General features: G+C 46.9%; 1 protein-coding gene across 1 annotated transcript in view; it reads right to left on the reverse strand.

Moving 5' to 3' along the window:
- The window catches only part of MAN1C1 (mannosidase alpha class 1C member 1), a 218,617-nt gene that overhangs the window by 12,012 nt on the left and 191,605 nt on the right, over positions 1-15,000 (reverse strand). The window contains 2 exon segments of the mRNA XM_074305793.1: positions 1,893-2,008; positions 10,962-11,055. Of these exon segments, the coding sequence (XP_074161894.1) occupies positions 1,893-2,008; positions 10,962-11,055 (210 nt within the window).

The raw sequence follows: 15,000 nt of genomic DNA on the forward strand, positions 1-15,000 counted from the left end.
CTCAGCCTAGAAGTAAGACCCCCAGGGGGGCAGTTAGACATCCATTGTCTTCTAAGTATCCTAAGGGTGAACAGAGTCCCTACTTCTACAGCTGGAAAAGACCCCGAGATCACCTAGTCATCTCTAATAATAAAAGTTAGCATTTAAACAGCATTATAATGTGAACAAAGCACTTTACAGCTGTCTTTATCTTATCCGATTCTTCCCTGTGAGGTGGGTGTTCTTACTGACTGTTTCACAGATGAAGAAACTGAGGCTGGGAAAAGTTGAGTGACTTGCCCAGGAGTTGGTGCCTGAGGCAGGATCCGTACTCAATTCTCTCTGACTCCCATGTCCACTCCTCGGGGTCTCTAGTCCAACTCCCTCACTTAACAAGTAAGAAAAACAAGTCCCACTGCGGTTAAGTGATTCCTCCCCTCACCCTCACCAGGGTCACACAGGGAGTGACTGAGGCAGCACTCGAACCCAGATCCTGACTCCAAAGGAGAACGCTCTCCTTCTCCTGCGCTGTGTTTGCTCGCTTGGCCCCAGGAGCACTTAGGACAGCTTCAGTTGGACAGCTGACGGACAGCTGGAGCACTCTGTGTCCCGCACTGGGCTAAGCACTGGGAAGGTAAGGAGCCAAAGAAGGGCCCCGGCCTAACAAGGAGACACAGGCCAATAAACTGTCTGCAAACGAGATAATTACAGGGCAAACTGCATGCAGGGGAAGCAAGGAGTGCCATTGTGCATTCTGGCTGAAGTCAGACTCATCCTCCTGAGTTCAAATCCAGATGCAGACATTACCAGCGTCACCGCACCCAGTTTATCTCAATCCCCTCATCTGTAAAATGAGCTAGAGAGGCCAGGTTCTCTGCCAAGAAAACGGACTCACCAAGAGTCAGACACAAGTGATCAACAGCAAGAAATCACAGCTCAGCTCGAGAAAGAACTTTCTAACATTCTGAACTGCCTTCCTCCCTTCTTCCTTTCCTTCCTTCCTTCCTTCCTTCCTCCCTCCTTCCTTCCCTTCCTCCCTCCTTCCTTTCCTTCCTTCCTTCCTTCCTCCCTCCCTCCCTCCTTCCTTTCCTTCCTTCCTCCCTTCCTTCCTTCCTTCCTCCCTTCCTTCCTTCCTTCCTTCCTTCTTTCCTTCCTTCCTTCCTCCCTCCCTCCCTCCTTCCTTTCCTTCCTCCCTCCCTCCCTCCTTCCTTTCCTTCCTTCCTCCCTTCCTTCCTTCCTTCCTCCCTTCCTCCCTCCTTCCTTTCCTTCCTTCCTTCCTCCCTTCCTTCTTTCCTTCCTTCCTTCCTCCCTCCCTCCCTTCTTTCCTTCCTTCCTTCCTCCTTCCCTTCCTTCCTTCCTTCCTTCCTTCCTTCCTTCCTTCCTTCCTTCCTTCCTTCCTTCCTTCCTTCCTTCCTTCCTTCCTTCCTTCCTCCCTCCCTCCCTCCCTCCCTCCCTCCCTCCCTCCCTCCCTCCCTTCCTTCCTTCCTTCCTTCCTTCCTTCCTTCCTTCCTTCCTTCCTTCCTTCCTTCCTTCCTTCCTCCCTCCTTCCTTTCCTCCCTCCCTCCTTCCTTTCTTCTTGTATCTTTGTGTCTTTTCTCCAGTGCATGGACTAGAGTGAGGGTAATGGCTGAGGAACAATGAACACCTGTGTTTTCTCCTTCCAGGGCCACTCTTCAGCAGTGCTGGATAGCACCCCCAGCGCAGTGGTGGGGTACACCTCTGATAAGACTGCCCTGCACTTGTGATAAAGCCCTAGGAAAAGATTCTGGCTCACCCCCCTGGGGACATTAGAAAGTCCTTGTGTTAGCCGGATCCAGATCAGATGACCTCTCAGATCCTTGTCGGCTGCAAGATTTGGTGATTGTAGCAACTAATTACCAACCTGTTCCAAAAGGACAGAACCAGCTTCTTACCTCGAGGGCAGTATAATACATATTTTTAGCTTCGATGTCTGTCTTGGCTGACATCAACCAGGCCTTGATCAAATATTCATAGAAACTGTCCCCGAGTCCTCCAATAGAGACATGATCTGTGAGGAGAGAGGAGGCACGAGAACGGTTACTATGCAACTGGCCAGACACCCCAGAGCAGCCGCCATGTAGAGAGCTCTTGTGTGCGGGCTGAAGGCTGGTGTGGGGTGAATCAGTAAGAGAAGAAAGAAAGAAAAGGAAGAAAGGGAGGAAAGCAGGAAGGAAGGGAGAGAAGGAGAGGAAGGAGGAAGAGAAAGAAAGAAGAAGGGAGGGAAAGAATGAATAAAGAGAGGGAGAGAAAGAAAGAGGAAAGAATAATGAAAGAGGAAAGAGGAAAGAAAATAGAAATAAAGAAAGAAAGTAAAAAGGATAAAAGAGAGAAAGGAAGGAAGAAAGAAAGAAAAAAGAGAGGAAGAAAAAGGAAGGAGGGATTTGGACTTTGAAAGAATGAAGATGGGTGACTAAGTTTGTGAGGGAACCAGAAACCATGCCATAATAAGAGTGACTGAAAAAACAGAGGGATAACCCTGGAGAAGAAAGATTTGGGGAGACACGGTCTCTATCTTCAAGTGCTGGAAGAGTAGTTGTGCAGGAAGTGCTGAAGCCCCTGTGAGGCAGAATAAGGAATAAGAACCAGTAGGTCAACATCGCAGTTCAGCACAAAGTGCGTCCCTTTCAGAGTCGAGGGACCTGAGTTCAAGTCTGCCTCTGGCCCACACTACCTAGACTTCCTTCTCTGGACCTTAGTTCTTCAGCTCCAGAATGAGAAGATTGACTCAGACAGCTCCTGAGGCTTCTTCCAGCTTCAGAGCTCAGTCATTAGAGAGAAGCAGGTTTCAGCTCAATATAACAACAAAAACAATTAAAATTGTCCCAAAGTTGAATTGCTACCTCAGGGTCAGTAAACTGACAACACTGATTAAAGTGCCTACCCTGTGCCAGGTGGGTGTCAGTACCAGGCCTACAAAGCCAAAAGGGAAACAGCTCTGCCAGAAGGAATTCACGTGCTCTCAGGTGAGACACAGCCACGTGTAACGGATATACTGTTGTTATTGTTCTTGTTCAGTTATTTCAATCATGTCTGACTCTCTGTGATCCCATTTGAGGTTTTCTTGGCAAATATACTAGATTGTTTTTACATTTCCTTCTCCAGCTCATTTTACAGATAAGGAAACTGAGCCAAACAGGAAGAAGTAATTTGCCCAAGTACCATTCATAGTAAGTGTCTGAGGCAGGATTTGAACTAAGATCTTTCTGATTCCAGGCCATACCAAATATAAATAAAATGAATACTGGGTGGCTTTAAATTATTTCCCTTCCTTTTCTCCTTCCCTCCCTCCTTCCTTCCTTCCTTCCTTTCCTTCCCTCCTTTCCTTCCTTCCTTCCTTCCCTTCCTTCCTTCCTTCCTTCCCTCCTTTCCTTCCTTCCTTTCCTTCCCTCCTTCCCTTCCTTCCTTCCTTCCCTCCTTCCCTTCCTTCCCTCCTTCCTTCCTTCCCTTCCTTCCTTCCTTCCCTTCCTTCTTTCCTTCCTTCCCTCCTTTCCTTCCTTCCTTCCTTCCCTTCCTTCCTTCCTTTCCTTCCCTTCCTTCCTTCCCTCCTTCCTTCCTTCCTTCCTTCCCTTCCTTCCTTCCTTCCTTCCCTCCTTCCCTTCCTTCCTTCCTTCCTTCCTTCCTTCCTTCCTTTCCTCCTTCCTTTCCTCCTTCCTTCCTTCCTTCCTTCCTTCCCTCCTTCCCTTCCTTCCTTCCTTCCCTCCTTCCTTCCTTCCTTCCTTCCTTCCTTCCCTTCCTTCCTTCCCTCCTTCCCTCCTTCCCTTCCTTCCTTCCTCCCTCCCTCCCTCCCTTCCTTCCTTCCTTCCTTCCTTCCTTCCTCCCTCCCTCCCTCCCTCCCTCGCTCCCTCCCTCCCTTCCTTCCATCCATCCATCCATCCATCTTTCAGCAGAATGTGGACAGCTACCTGTTGTAGTGAATATTCACTCTGAGGTAAGAATGGACCGGGTGCCCTCTGAGGGAATCCTCCAAGAAGGAAGATTCTGTAATGCTGTGACTTGAAGATCATCACTGGCTGAATGTTCTGGGCAAAATGTTACAAGCCTATTCCAGAGCAGACATAAATCATCTGAGTGGAGCAGGGCCTTCCAGTTATTAAGTATAAGTGAGCTGTGCTTTTTTTAAAAGCATAATCAGATGTAGAGAGTTCAGAGACTTTTATTACTCGATGACATACAAGGTAATTAATGCTGGGCAGGTTCATAAAATGGCTAAAGAAGTGCAAATGAGACTTAATTTAGTCACTTAAAACCCTCTAGTATAACCCTCAGAAAAGAACAGGGTTTAAATTTAGCAAATTAGAATAAATGGAGTCCAACAATTAACAGAGGGACAATCGGGTGGAAAAAAGCTCTTGAGCCAATTTGGCTCAATCAACATTTATTAAGAGCCTACTATGTGTGTGCAGTTCCCTGGCAGACTCATCCTCTTGGTGCCATTGTACCATTGGGCTCTGGCCCTCTGATGTTCTGAAAAATTATGGGAGGAACCAGCCCTTCTTCCCCAGCCCCAGCCCCATCTTTAGGCCACTGGGAAGAGTAGATGGAACTGAACTTGGAGTCAAGAACTCCTGAGTTCAAATCCCACCTTGGATGCTTCCTGTGTAATTTTGGGTGAGGCACTTAACTTAAAATGAAGATAATAATAGCACCCACTTTCCAGAGTTATTTATTGTGAGGAAAAAATGAAAAATTGCAATTTGTGAATCTCAAAATCATGTATCTAAATGCTAGCTATTATCATACAAAATTGTCCAGTGGGTAATGTAGTACTGTTGGGGGGCCCAGGCTGCTTACCCCCCAAAATTAGCCTTCTCAGATTCTGTGGCCCACATCCCAGCTTTGTACCCATGCTTCATCCATCCCTCCCGTTGCTCCTCTTAGGTTGTAGGTCTCAAGATGAGGCATTTGTGCTACTCTTCGTCTCCAATCAGGATCAGTATTCTGAGAACAGAAGGGCTCAGTCCCAGCACTGACTTGGGGTTAATTTAGGACTTTGGAAAATAAGTTTCTCTGGACCTCAGCTTCATCTCAAAAATTTTAGGCTAAGATGATCCCTATGTTCTCTCCCAGTTCTGAAACTCCATGTCCTAAAGTCTCTTCTAACTTTGACCTCCCGGGTTCTAAGGGCCCTCCCAGGTCTGACCTCCCGGGTTCTAAGGGCCCTCCCAGGTCTGACCTCCTGGGTTCTAAGGGCCCTCCCGGCTCTGACATCCCAGGTTCTAAGGGCCCTCCCGGCTCTGACCTCCTGGGTTCTAAGGGCCCTCCCAGCTCTGACCTCCTGGGTTCTAAGGGCCCTCCCAGCTCTGACCTCCTGGGTTCTAAGGGCCCTCCCAGCTCTGACCTCCTGAGTTCTAAGGCCTCTCTTGGATATTGTATCCCACCTCCCAAGTCCAGTGCACCAAGGTGTACAGAACGCTGCTTTTATAGCTCTGTCTCGGAGCCCTTTTGTGTCCACTTTCCCTATAAGGAAGCCCAAACTGCTTGAACTGCCCAGCTCATCCCCAAATCTCGGTACCAGGACTGGGAGCTTCCTGATCAATTGCCATTTTCCTTAATCCATAACCATATGCCTGCTCTTTGCCAACCACAGGCCTCATATTTTATTAATGAAGAACAGTTTTCCATGCATAACAGATTTTCGCCCAGCCTGGCGCTCCCGGCACAGCGGGAGGAGGAATTATGATTCCCTGCAGGAGGTCTCCTTTTGGATTGGAAAGAAAGGTAACTGTTTAGACCCGGGGCTGCCTTTCCTGCTCAGGAGCAGCTCTGGCTTTATGCTAATACTCCGCGAGAGAGTTTATCTCCTAGTCCTTGTCTTGCAATTAAGAGAGCAACAATTCCTGAACTGTCTCCTCTCGTGACCATCATCAGCAATTCAGACCATCTTTCTCCCAGGCTGAGGATCTGGCAGCGGGATGATTCGGTTAAAAATACTTTCTGCTTTGTAAGTGCTTTTTGTTAGAGGTCACAAGGGAATGAGCTCGCTGGCGAAGGGGGCCATAATTTCTGGACCTCCCGGCCTCATAGACATGCAAAGAACTTCACAGTCTTCAGGTCCTTGGGGGACCCCAGAAGAAGTGCTTCTTCTTTCTAGTCCTGCAGAAAAGCCTCAATAACGATATACGGCACCTGCAGTTTTCAAAGAGCTTTCATACCTGTTGTCTCATTTGATGGTCAGAATTTCGGGAGAGGGGTGTCATTATGTCATTCGTAAATAAGGAGATTGCCCATTCCATGCAGGGAAAATTAAAATGTTAGAGCTGGGAGGGCCCTTAGAACCCGGGAGGTCAGAGCTGGGAGGTTCCTTAGAACCCGGGAGGTCAGAGCTGGGAGGAACCTTAGAACCCGGGAGGTCAGAGCTGGGAGGGCCCTTAGAACCGGGAGGTCAGAGCTGGGAGGGCCCTTAGAACCCAGGAGATCAGAGCTGGGAGGTTCCTTAGAACCCGGGAGGTCAGAGCTGGGAGGGCCCTTAGAACCCAGGAGGTCAGAGCTGGGAGGGCCCTTAGAACCCGGGAGGTCAGAGCTGGGAGGTTCCTTAGAACCCGGGAGGTCAGAGCTGGGAGGGCCCTTAGAACCCAGGAAGTCAGAGCTGGGAGGGCCCTTAGAACATAGAGTGTTTTAAGGGTGGAACCATAGTATAGAGAATTCTGATTTTGGAGGCAGAGGACCTGGGTTGAGAGCCTGCTTCTACCACTTATCTGCATGACCTTAGAAAACTAATTTTACTTTCCCTGGACCTCAGTTTCCCCATCCCAGAGGAAACTGGACTAGCTGGTCTCTGCAGTCTCTTTAAGCTCTCACTCTAGATCCTTTGTGTGCTGGAGGTGGATGTACATTGGCCTTGGAATGTTAGAGTTGCAAAGATCTTTAGAAAAGAACATTGCAGATGAACACAGACTTTATGACAGAAAGAGCCCAGAATAGAGGATAGCAGAGCTAGCGGCATATAAGCGCATTATAACAACAAACTATTAAAGCCCAAGATTGCACTAAGATTTTTGGGACATTGTAAAATAATAATAATATTGATTCTTTTGGTGGGGAGGAGAAGCAAATATTCCCAATTTAATTCACTGGCTAGAGAAATTCTAGTGAGAAAATGCTCCGGTGCAGCTTCTTAGAAAAAGCACTTTGAAAACTCTAACTCAAACTCAAACTCTTTGGAGTTAGAGAACCTGGTTTGATGCTTGGTCAAGCATCCTTTAACTTTCCTGATCTTCAGTTCCTAATCTGTAAAATGAGGCATTGAAGCAGATGGCTTCTCTGCCCCCAACCCCCAGATTTGTTGTTGTCTCAGAATCAGGGATTCTTAACCTTTGAGATTCCTAACTTTTGAGATGAACCCCACTCACGCTTTTGACAACCACAAAATCTATGGATTCCTTCTCAAAAATGATGTGTAGAAGATTACAAAGGAAACCAATTACATTGAGTTAATTTTTTTAACCTCACGGAGCCAGGTTAAGAATCTCTACTTTGGAGAATAACTGGGTGCTCTCAGAGATCTTGGCAACTTGTCACAGTCCCACAACCAATAACCAAAAAAGCAATATGTAAAAAACTATGTACAAATAAGATATATACAACATAAATTACTAACTACCCCCTCAATTCCATTTTCTCTTCTCATGGCAATCCTATTTATTTTCAGGATCGAGTCCAAGTCCCATCTCCTCCAGGGATTACTTCCAGAACCCCCCGGCCCATATTGATGCCTCCCTTGAGCAGCCCTAGTGCTTAGCACATGTCCTGCCCATTGGACACTTAGCACATCCTGTCTTCTGTTTGTAATTATCAGTATAAATGTCTTATTTCACCATCCAGAAAGTCAGTAGGGAGGCGGGGAGGAAGTCTGAACCTTGTGTTTCTGGGAGCCCCAGGGTGCTGAACACACCCAATTATGTTTAAAGATAACCCTTCTCTGGCAGAAATTCTGACTTTCCAGGGGTATTTCAGCCTATTTGCAAAGCTGTCTTGAAAATATCTGGCCCTCTGTGGTTCTTATTATTTACCTACTGTGGAAAGTCTACCATTCTTTATTAACTCTCCCTTGGTGGGAGGAGCATTATTGCAGAGCAGCTTGAAAAAAGGTAGTAAGTTCCCTGTCACATGGAATTTTAACAGCTACTTGTCAGAGATAATAATAATGAGGATAATGATTATAACTAATATTTATGTAGCCCTTTAAAATTTGCAAATTACTTCAAGTGTTAACTCATCTGATCCTCACAATAACCCAGTGAGATGGGTCCCCATAGTTACATAGGAGGAAACTGAGGCACAGCGAGATTATATGAGTTGCTCAGTAAGTATTTAAGGGCAGGATTTGAACTCAATCTTTCTGAGTCCAAGTTCTGTGCTCTGTCTATTGTACCACCTAGCTGTTCCATATTGAAGGTGTTCCTGGTCAGGTGGGAGTTAGATTTGAAGATTTCTTGTTTCACTTTCATCTGGGATTGGGAATCTAGGAGAGGGATCAGGCTTCTCAGTGTAAAGTAAAGAGAGAAATTAGAAAAGAAATATGGATGAAACCGGGGATGACAGAGCCTGCCTTGCTTCTGACAGCACGGGATTTGAGGCTAGAAGGGCCTCTAAAGAGCATCTAATCCAGAAGTGCTTTGTGTTTAGAACCCCTTGGACGTCTGGGGGAATCTGTGGACCCCTTCTTGCCTATTTTCACAATTAAAGAAAATTCCAAATCTTAGCAGTTAGTGAAAATTAAAATGTCAGTTTTTCCCATTCAAGTTTATGTATCCTCTGACATCTTTCTATCAATTCCTGGGCCCAAGTTAAGAACCATTGATCCAATCCAACCCCTACATAGGAACATTACTCTGAACTATAACTGGAAAGGACCTCAGACATCATTCTAATCTAATGTCTCATTTTAGGACTGAGAGAATTGGCTCAAAGCAGAAAGACTTGGCTGAGTCACAAGGCTACTAAAGTAACAGAGGCTGAATTTGAATCCAGGTTCTCGGCCTCCAAATCCACAGCTTATTCCTCTCCGTGGTCTGACGCTCCTGTTCCTGCTTTGCCCATTGCCTCTCAGTTCTTTCTGCACTTTGGGCCCCTCGACACATTCTTCTTGTCACTGAGCATGTGTTTCAGACAGTAATGTACCAGATGTGCAGAACCAGAATAAACATTCTTCCCAGGCCCAAGCTGGTCCCCCCTCAGAGGGACTTAGGAGTGACAGGGCCAGCCAAACACAATATGCTCTCGTTCCAATTGTTTAGAGCTCCCCAAGTGGTCCTCAGGACCATAACCCCTGCAAGTGAAAGTAGGTTTTATAGACTTAGTAATCTTCCCCGTTACAGATCTGACAACTGCGCCCCATCTTGGCAAGCGCTCTAGGTGGGGGAGGACCCTGAGGCCCTCAGATTCTTGGCTTATATTGGAGCACACTCTGACCTGGAGTGGGGAAGATGAGGAAGGGTGAACCCCTCTTTGTGGACCAAGGCCGGGGATTTCTCAGTAGGGAGCTATAAAAAAGGTTGAGACAATGACTTGAATCAATCATCCCTCACTTGTGAAGGCTGTTGCCACAATGGATGGAGGCTTCTGGTGCTGTATAAACTTGAGAGGCAAGAGATGTAACTGAAAAGGTGGTGGAGCGGGAATGGAACAGGAGCACAGCGTTTGCTTAGAACCTGGAAGGTGAAGAACGGATGCTTGTAGAATAGAAAGTAGAAAAGCAAAGAAAGTCCTGGTTAGGAAGGGAGGAAGAAGTATTCCATGTTAAAAGTGCTTGGATTGCCCTCAGAGGCCTATGATGAGACTCAAACGTGATGACAAAAGTACAAATGTTCCATAAGCATAAAGCACTATAGAATATAAATTGTTATTATTGATATTGTTAGAGACAGCTTGGTATAGTAGATAGAGAGCTAATCTTAGAGTCAAGATTTAAGTCCTGTCTCTAACACACAATGGCATTTTGATGCTGAGGAAGTTAGTCTTAATCTCTTAGTGCTGTCTATGATGAAAAATTACAAAGGAGGTGCTAACGTGCATTGGTGGAGGGAATTTCCTCACCTGGGAGTTCCCTATATCAGTGAAACTACAGGTCCAGTCCTATCCTTGCTATTATTGTTACTAGAACAGTTTGGTGGCACAGTGGATAGACCACTGAGCCTGATTAAGAAAGGCTTGAATCCAGTCCCAGACACTAGCAATAATCATGATTGCCTCAGTTTCCTCATCTGCAAAATAAGGAATAATTGCATGTACTCCACCACATTGTTGTGAGAATCAAAAAACAAAAACAAAAACAAAAATTTGCAAACCTTAGAAGTGTGTGGCTCTGGGCAAATCATTTAATCTCTGACTGTCTCACAGATAAAAACATGATAACTATACCATAATTACATATCAATGGAGAGATATCAATAACTTTCCACTCCACAACTTCTCAGAGTTGTTGGGAGGATAAAATGAGATGCTATTTGCAGACAGAATGCTCTATAAATGCTAGCTTGCAGTAATGATTTGCATTGGACCTGTGGTTTTGCAGGTGGAGGGTCCCAGTAGGAAGATGCAGGTCAGCATCTTCACTAAAACCGATCCTTATCTAAGAGAGTGACCTGGGTTAAATAAATGACTTGTCCAAAGACACACAGCCAGTAGGGGCTCGAGTTCTGACCTTTCTGGCTCCAAGACCAGCTGTACTATGCCCTGGTGCCTTTAGAGCATCATAAATAGTCCTCTTGAGGGGCAGCTAGGGGGCGCAGTGACGGAGCACCAGCCTTGAATTCAGGAGGACCTGAGTTCAAATCTGGTCTCAGACACTTCACACATCCTGGCTGTGTGACCCTGGGCAAGTCACTTAACCCCAGCCTCAGGAAAAAAACAAACAGTCCTCTTACTAATCACTAGTAACATAATAAAGCAGCAGAACCCCCCCCCACACACACACATGGCAGCCTTCTTTGCAGGCTCACACATCCGTGTGACATACGTACGTTGGACCCAGCTGCCACTGACAGGGCTGAGGAAGTTGGGATAAAGGCCTTTGGGCTTCTCAGTCCTGTTGAGGACCCTGCGGATATTCTTCACCTGTAGAGAGAGAGAAGAGATGGGGGAACTCCTCATTTCCACGAAGGAGCAAAATATTTTGCCTCATCCACAGGCACAAGCAGAGTAGCACATACATTCTGTGACCTGACCCTCTCCCAGGGTCTCAGGAAGGAGAGGGCCGCTTTAGGCGGTCAGTGGCAGGCCCAGGCCGGGGGCTGTTGGCCTGCAGGGCGGCTAGCCTAGCCTTTCCCCTGGAGCTGCCTGCTTTGTCAATTGGTCGGTCACCAAGTAATTGTAAGTGAGTGCCATGCTCCAGGCACTGGGCTCACGCTGGGGACCCAAGGGTCTGTTCTCTGCCCTCACCTAGCACCCTGCTTGTGATGGCAGCCCCTCCTCCCAAAGGAAGTTGTTACTTTGACATAATCAACTCTTCATGACCTCATTTGGGTTTTTCTTGGCAAAGATATTGGAACGGTTTTCCATTTCCTTCTCCGGCTCATTTTATGGACGAGAAAACTGAAGCAAACAGGGTTAAGCCGCTTGCCTGGGCTCACACGGCTGAGAAGTGTCTCAGGCCACATTTGAGCTCCAGGGCCGGCCCTCTAGCCGCTGCAGCTTCCCTCCCAAAAGAATATCTGAGTTTAAATGGAGCCTCAGACCATCACTGGCTCTGTGATTCAGGGCAAGTAATTTAACTTCTGTTTGTCTCAGTTTTCTAAATTGTAAAAATGGGGCTAATAATTCAGATCCTCCTGATGACAGGAGGGGTTCAGGGCCAGTGTTCTCTCCATGACCCCAATTTTCTTCTTCCTGAGTTCAAATCTGGTCTCAGAGACTTACTGGCTGTATGGCCCTAGGCAAGTCACTTCACCCTGTTTTACCTCAAAAGGAAATGGAAAACGCACCAATATCTTTGCCAAGAAAAGTCCAAATGGCTTCATGAAGAGATGGACATGGCTCAAAACCAACCACAAATCATAGAATGGCAGAACCGGAGATGCTTGGGAATCTAGAATGTTGGGGCCGGAAAGGAGCTGCAGGATACAGAATTCTGAATTGGAAGGTCCTCAGAACATAAAATATCAGAGACTGGTGGGAACTTAACACGTATCACGGCAAAGTTGGAGGGACCTTAGAACCCAATGCCAGAGCCAGAATGGACGTTAGAATACAAGAGCTGGGAAAACCCACAGAATACAGAATCTGAGGGCTGGGAGGGATCTTAATGAGCACAGAATGCTGGGGCTGGCACAATACTTAAGAGACCATCTTGTCAAACCCTCTTATTTCATAGATTACAACATCACTTCCACCCATCTGCTCAGCAATTCAACTGAACAAGTATGAAGTATACACTCCAGTCCTGTCCTTGGGGGCCAGGTAGAATTAGCCACGTCCAATTCCTTTTCCATGTGACAGCTCTTGGAAGACCTGAAAGCACCGATTCCAGGCTAAGCAGCCCCTGCATCCTACACTCAATCTGCCCAGGACCTGGCTCTACTTCCCGAATGTTCCTGGTTCTCCTTTTCTGGATGTTCTCCAGTTGGTTCCTATCCTTCCCAAAATGGAGCAGTCGGAGTTAATATAATCTCTCAGAGATGACTGGATCATCATCGTCTTTCTCCCAGAAATGATGATTCTCACAACAACTCTCAAGCCTCAGACTCCATATTTGTAACATAAGAGGATTGAACTCCATCACCTCTTTCTACTTCTAATTCCATGAGCCTGAGGCTGCCCAAGATCTTGTTGGGTGGGTCAAGGTCACCCTTGGCAAATCAGTGGGCAGAGCTCAGTTCTCCGGGATTCTAGCCTTATCCCTAAATGCCCTTAGCTCCCTCCCAGGTGGAGGGTGACGGGGCCCTCCCTATCCTTATGGCCACACAGCGGTATGTTAAATCCTACATACTATGGAGTCACTCAGAAGAAAGACAGCCTCCCCCCCAGGAGATGTTGCTGTTAATAGATTTATCTACAAGCCAAGCAAGGGGAGAACTGGCGTTTGAGCTGTCAAACCTTTTTTTCCAGAGCATGGTTCTGCGCTCTGCCAAGTCAGGTCTCATTTCCATTCCCGTTAACAGAGCCCATTAAATCAGGGCAAAGATGTGCTTGTACCTCAAGCTATTTCCAGCTGTCCTGGCGGTGAGCAGCCGAGCAGGTTAAATTAGATCCCACCACGGGCATGGGCCCCATCTAGAATTTGGGCCAGTTTCTGGCCTGCCAATAATCACCTCAGCAGGAGGCATGATTGGGGGGGACTAAAATAGGCCCAGAATGTAAATGGACCAGAAAAATTAACTGGAAAGAAATCTCTGCATTTCACAGCCCAAATCAGCCGGTGAGCATGGCGTCTCTGGCTCTATCTTCCTTCTCTCAGGTTGTCCCAGCACTGGAGCAAAGGACTCTTTCCATTATTGTTGGAACTAGTCAAAATCTAATTAAAGGATGTATCCTAGGGGGTACCAAAAATGGGGGGGGCTGGAGAAGGTTAAAGGGATGCAATCCAGAGGATGAAAAGTTTGAAAAATAAAATCTATTGAGAAAAGCATAGAATGCTCTTTCAGAATGCTCTTTCTATGTCTCTCAGTTTCTCTCTGTCTCTCTGTCTGTCTCTTTCTCTCTCTGTCTCTGTGTCTCTGTCTCTGTCTCTGTCTCTCTCTCTCTCTCTCTCTCTCTCTCTCTCTCTCTCTCTCTCTCCTCCCTCCCTCCCTCTCTCTCTCTCTGTCACTCTGTCTGTCTCTCTCTCTCTCTGTCTCTCTGTCTGTCACTCTCTCTCTCTGTCTCTCTCTCTGTCTCTCTGTCTCTGTCTCTGTCTCTCTCTCTCTCTCTGTCTCTCTCTGTCTCTGTCTCTCTGTCTCTCTCCCTCCCTCTCTCTCTCTGTCTCTGTCACTCTGTCTGTCTCTGTCTGTCTATCTGTCTCTCTCCCTTTGTATCTGAAAGGGAATTAGCATGGAGAAATCTGTAGGGTGGCCAGATGACTTTAAAAGTCTTAAAGATTATTTGAGGAAGGACAATGATGATTTATTTTTCATCTTGAAATAACATTATTTCAGGACTCAAGATTTCAGCAGGTTAGAATGATGGGCCCAAACAAAATGTGAAAAGAAATGGAATAACAATAAATGGAAAATCCTACATTTTGGTGCAAGAAACCAGTGCAGTTGATGCATGGATAGAGCACAGGATCCAGGAGCTGGGAAGAGCTGCTTCTGAAAGTGGTCTCAGACAGTTACTAGCTTGGGCAAGTCACTCAACTTCTATCTGCCTCAGTTTCCTCATCTGTGAAACGAGCATAACAACAGCATCCCCCTCCCAGGTAAATGGAGGTGATCATTGTAAAACAGACTTTAAAACATTATGTAGAGGCTGGCATTATTTATTTGGAGAAAACACCACAGTTCAAGTGAAAAGGGCCTGGGGGGTTGAATAGACTTAATCTGGGTATGAGTCAACAGGAGGATACACCAGCCAGAGATGCTAATGTGTTCTTGGGCTGCATTAATAAAAGTAGATTATCTTGAATGAGAGACAGGATGGACCCAAAGGTTTCTGCCTTTATCAGGTCCTGGGTGGAGTCTTAGGTTGGGTTCAGGGCATCACAGCTTAGTTAAAGCCAGCTGAGGGCAGCTGGGGGGGATGGGAGAGCTGTTCCTGTCCTGAGAATGGCTTGGTGGGGGACAGGATTTCACATGATGACTGTTGTATGGAAGAGAGGCTCGGTTTCTTTTGCTTGTCCTTGGGGACAGAGTTAGGACTAGCAGACAGAAGGTGCCCAGGGCCACAGGGAGGGTGCAAGGAGACTCCCTCAGACTCACAGAGGGAGGACAAGCCTCTCAGGAGGCCGTTGGTCTCTGTGCCCGGGGCCGTCTGTGGCAGCTGGTCTGCCCCTGGTTTCAGAGATGTTCTGACCTGTCACAGGCTGAACCAGATCCCTCTGAAGCTCCTGTCAAATCTGAGCCAATGACGTCAGGCCGAGGCACTGAA

The sequence above is a fragment of the Sminthopsis crassicaudata genome, chromosome 3, assembly GCF_048593235.1.
Source record: "Sminthopsis crassicaudata isolate SCR6 chromosome 3, ASM4859323v1, whole genome shotgun sequence".
In the NCBI taxonomy this organism is placed as follows: Eukaryota; Metazoa; Chordata; class Mammalia; order Dasyuromorphia; family Dasyuridae; genus Sminthopsis; species Sminthopsis crassicaudata.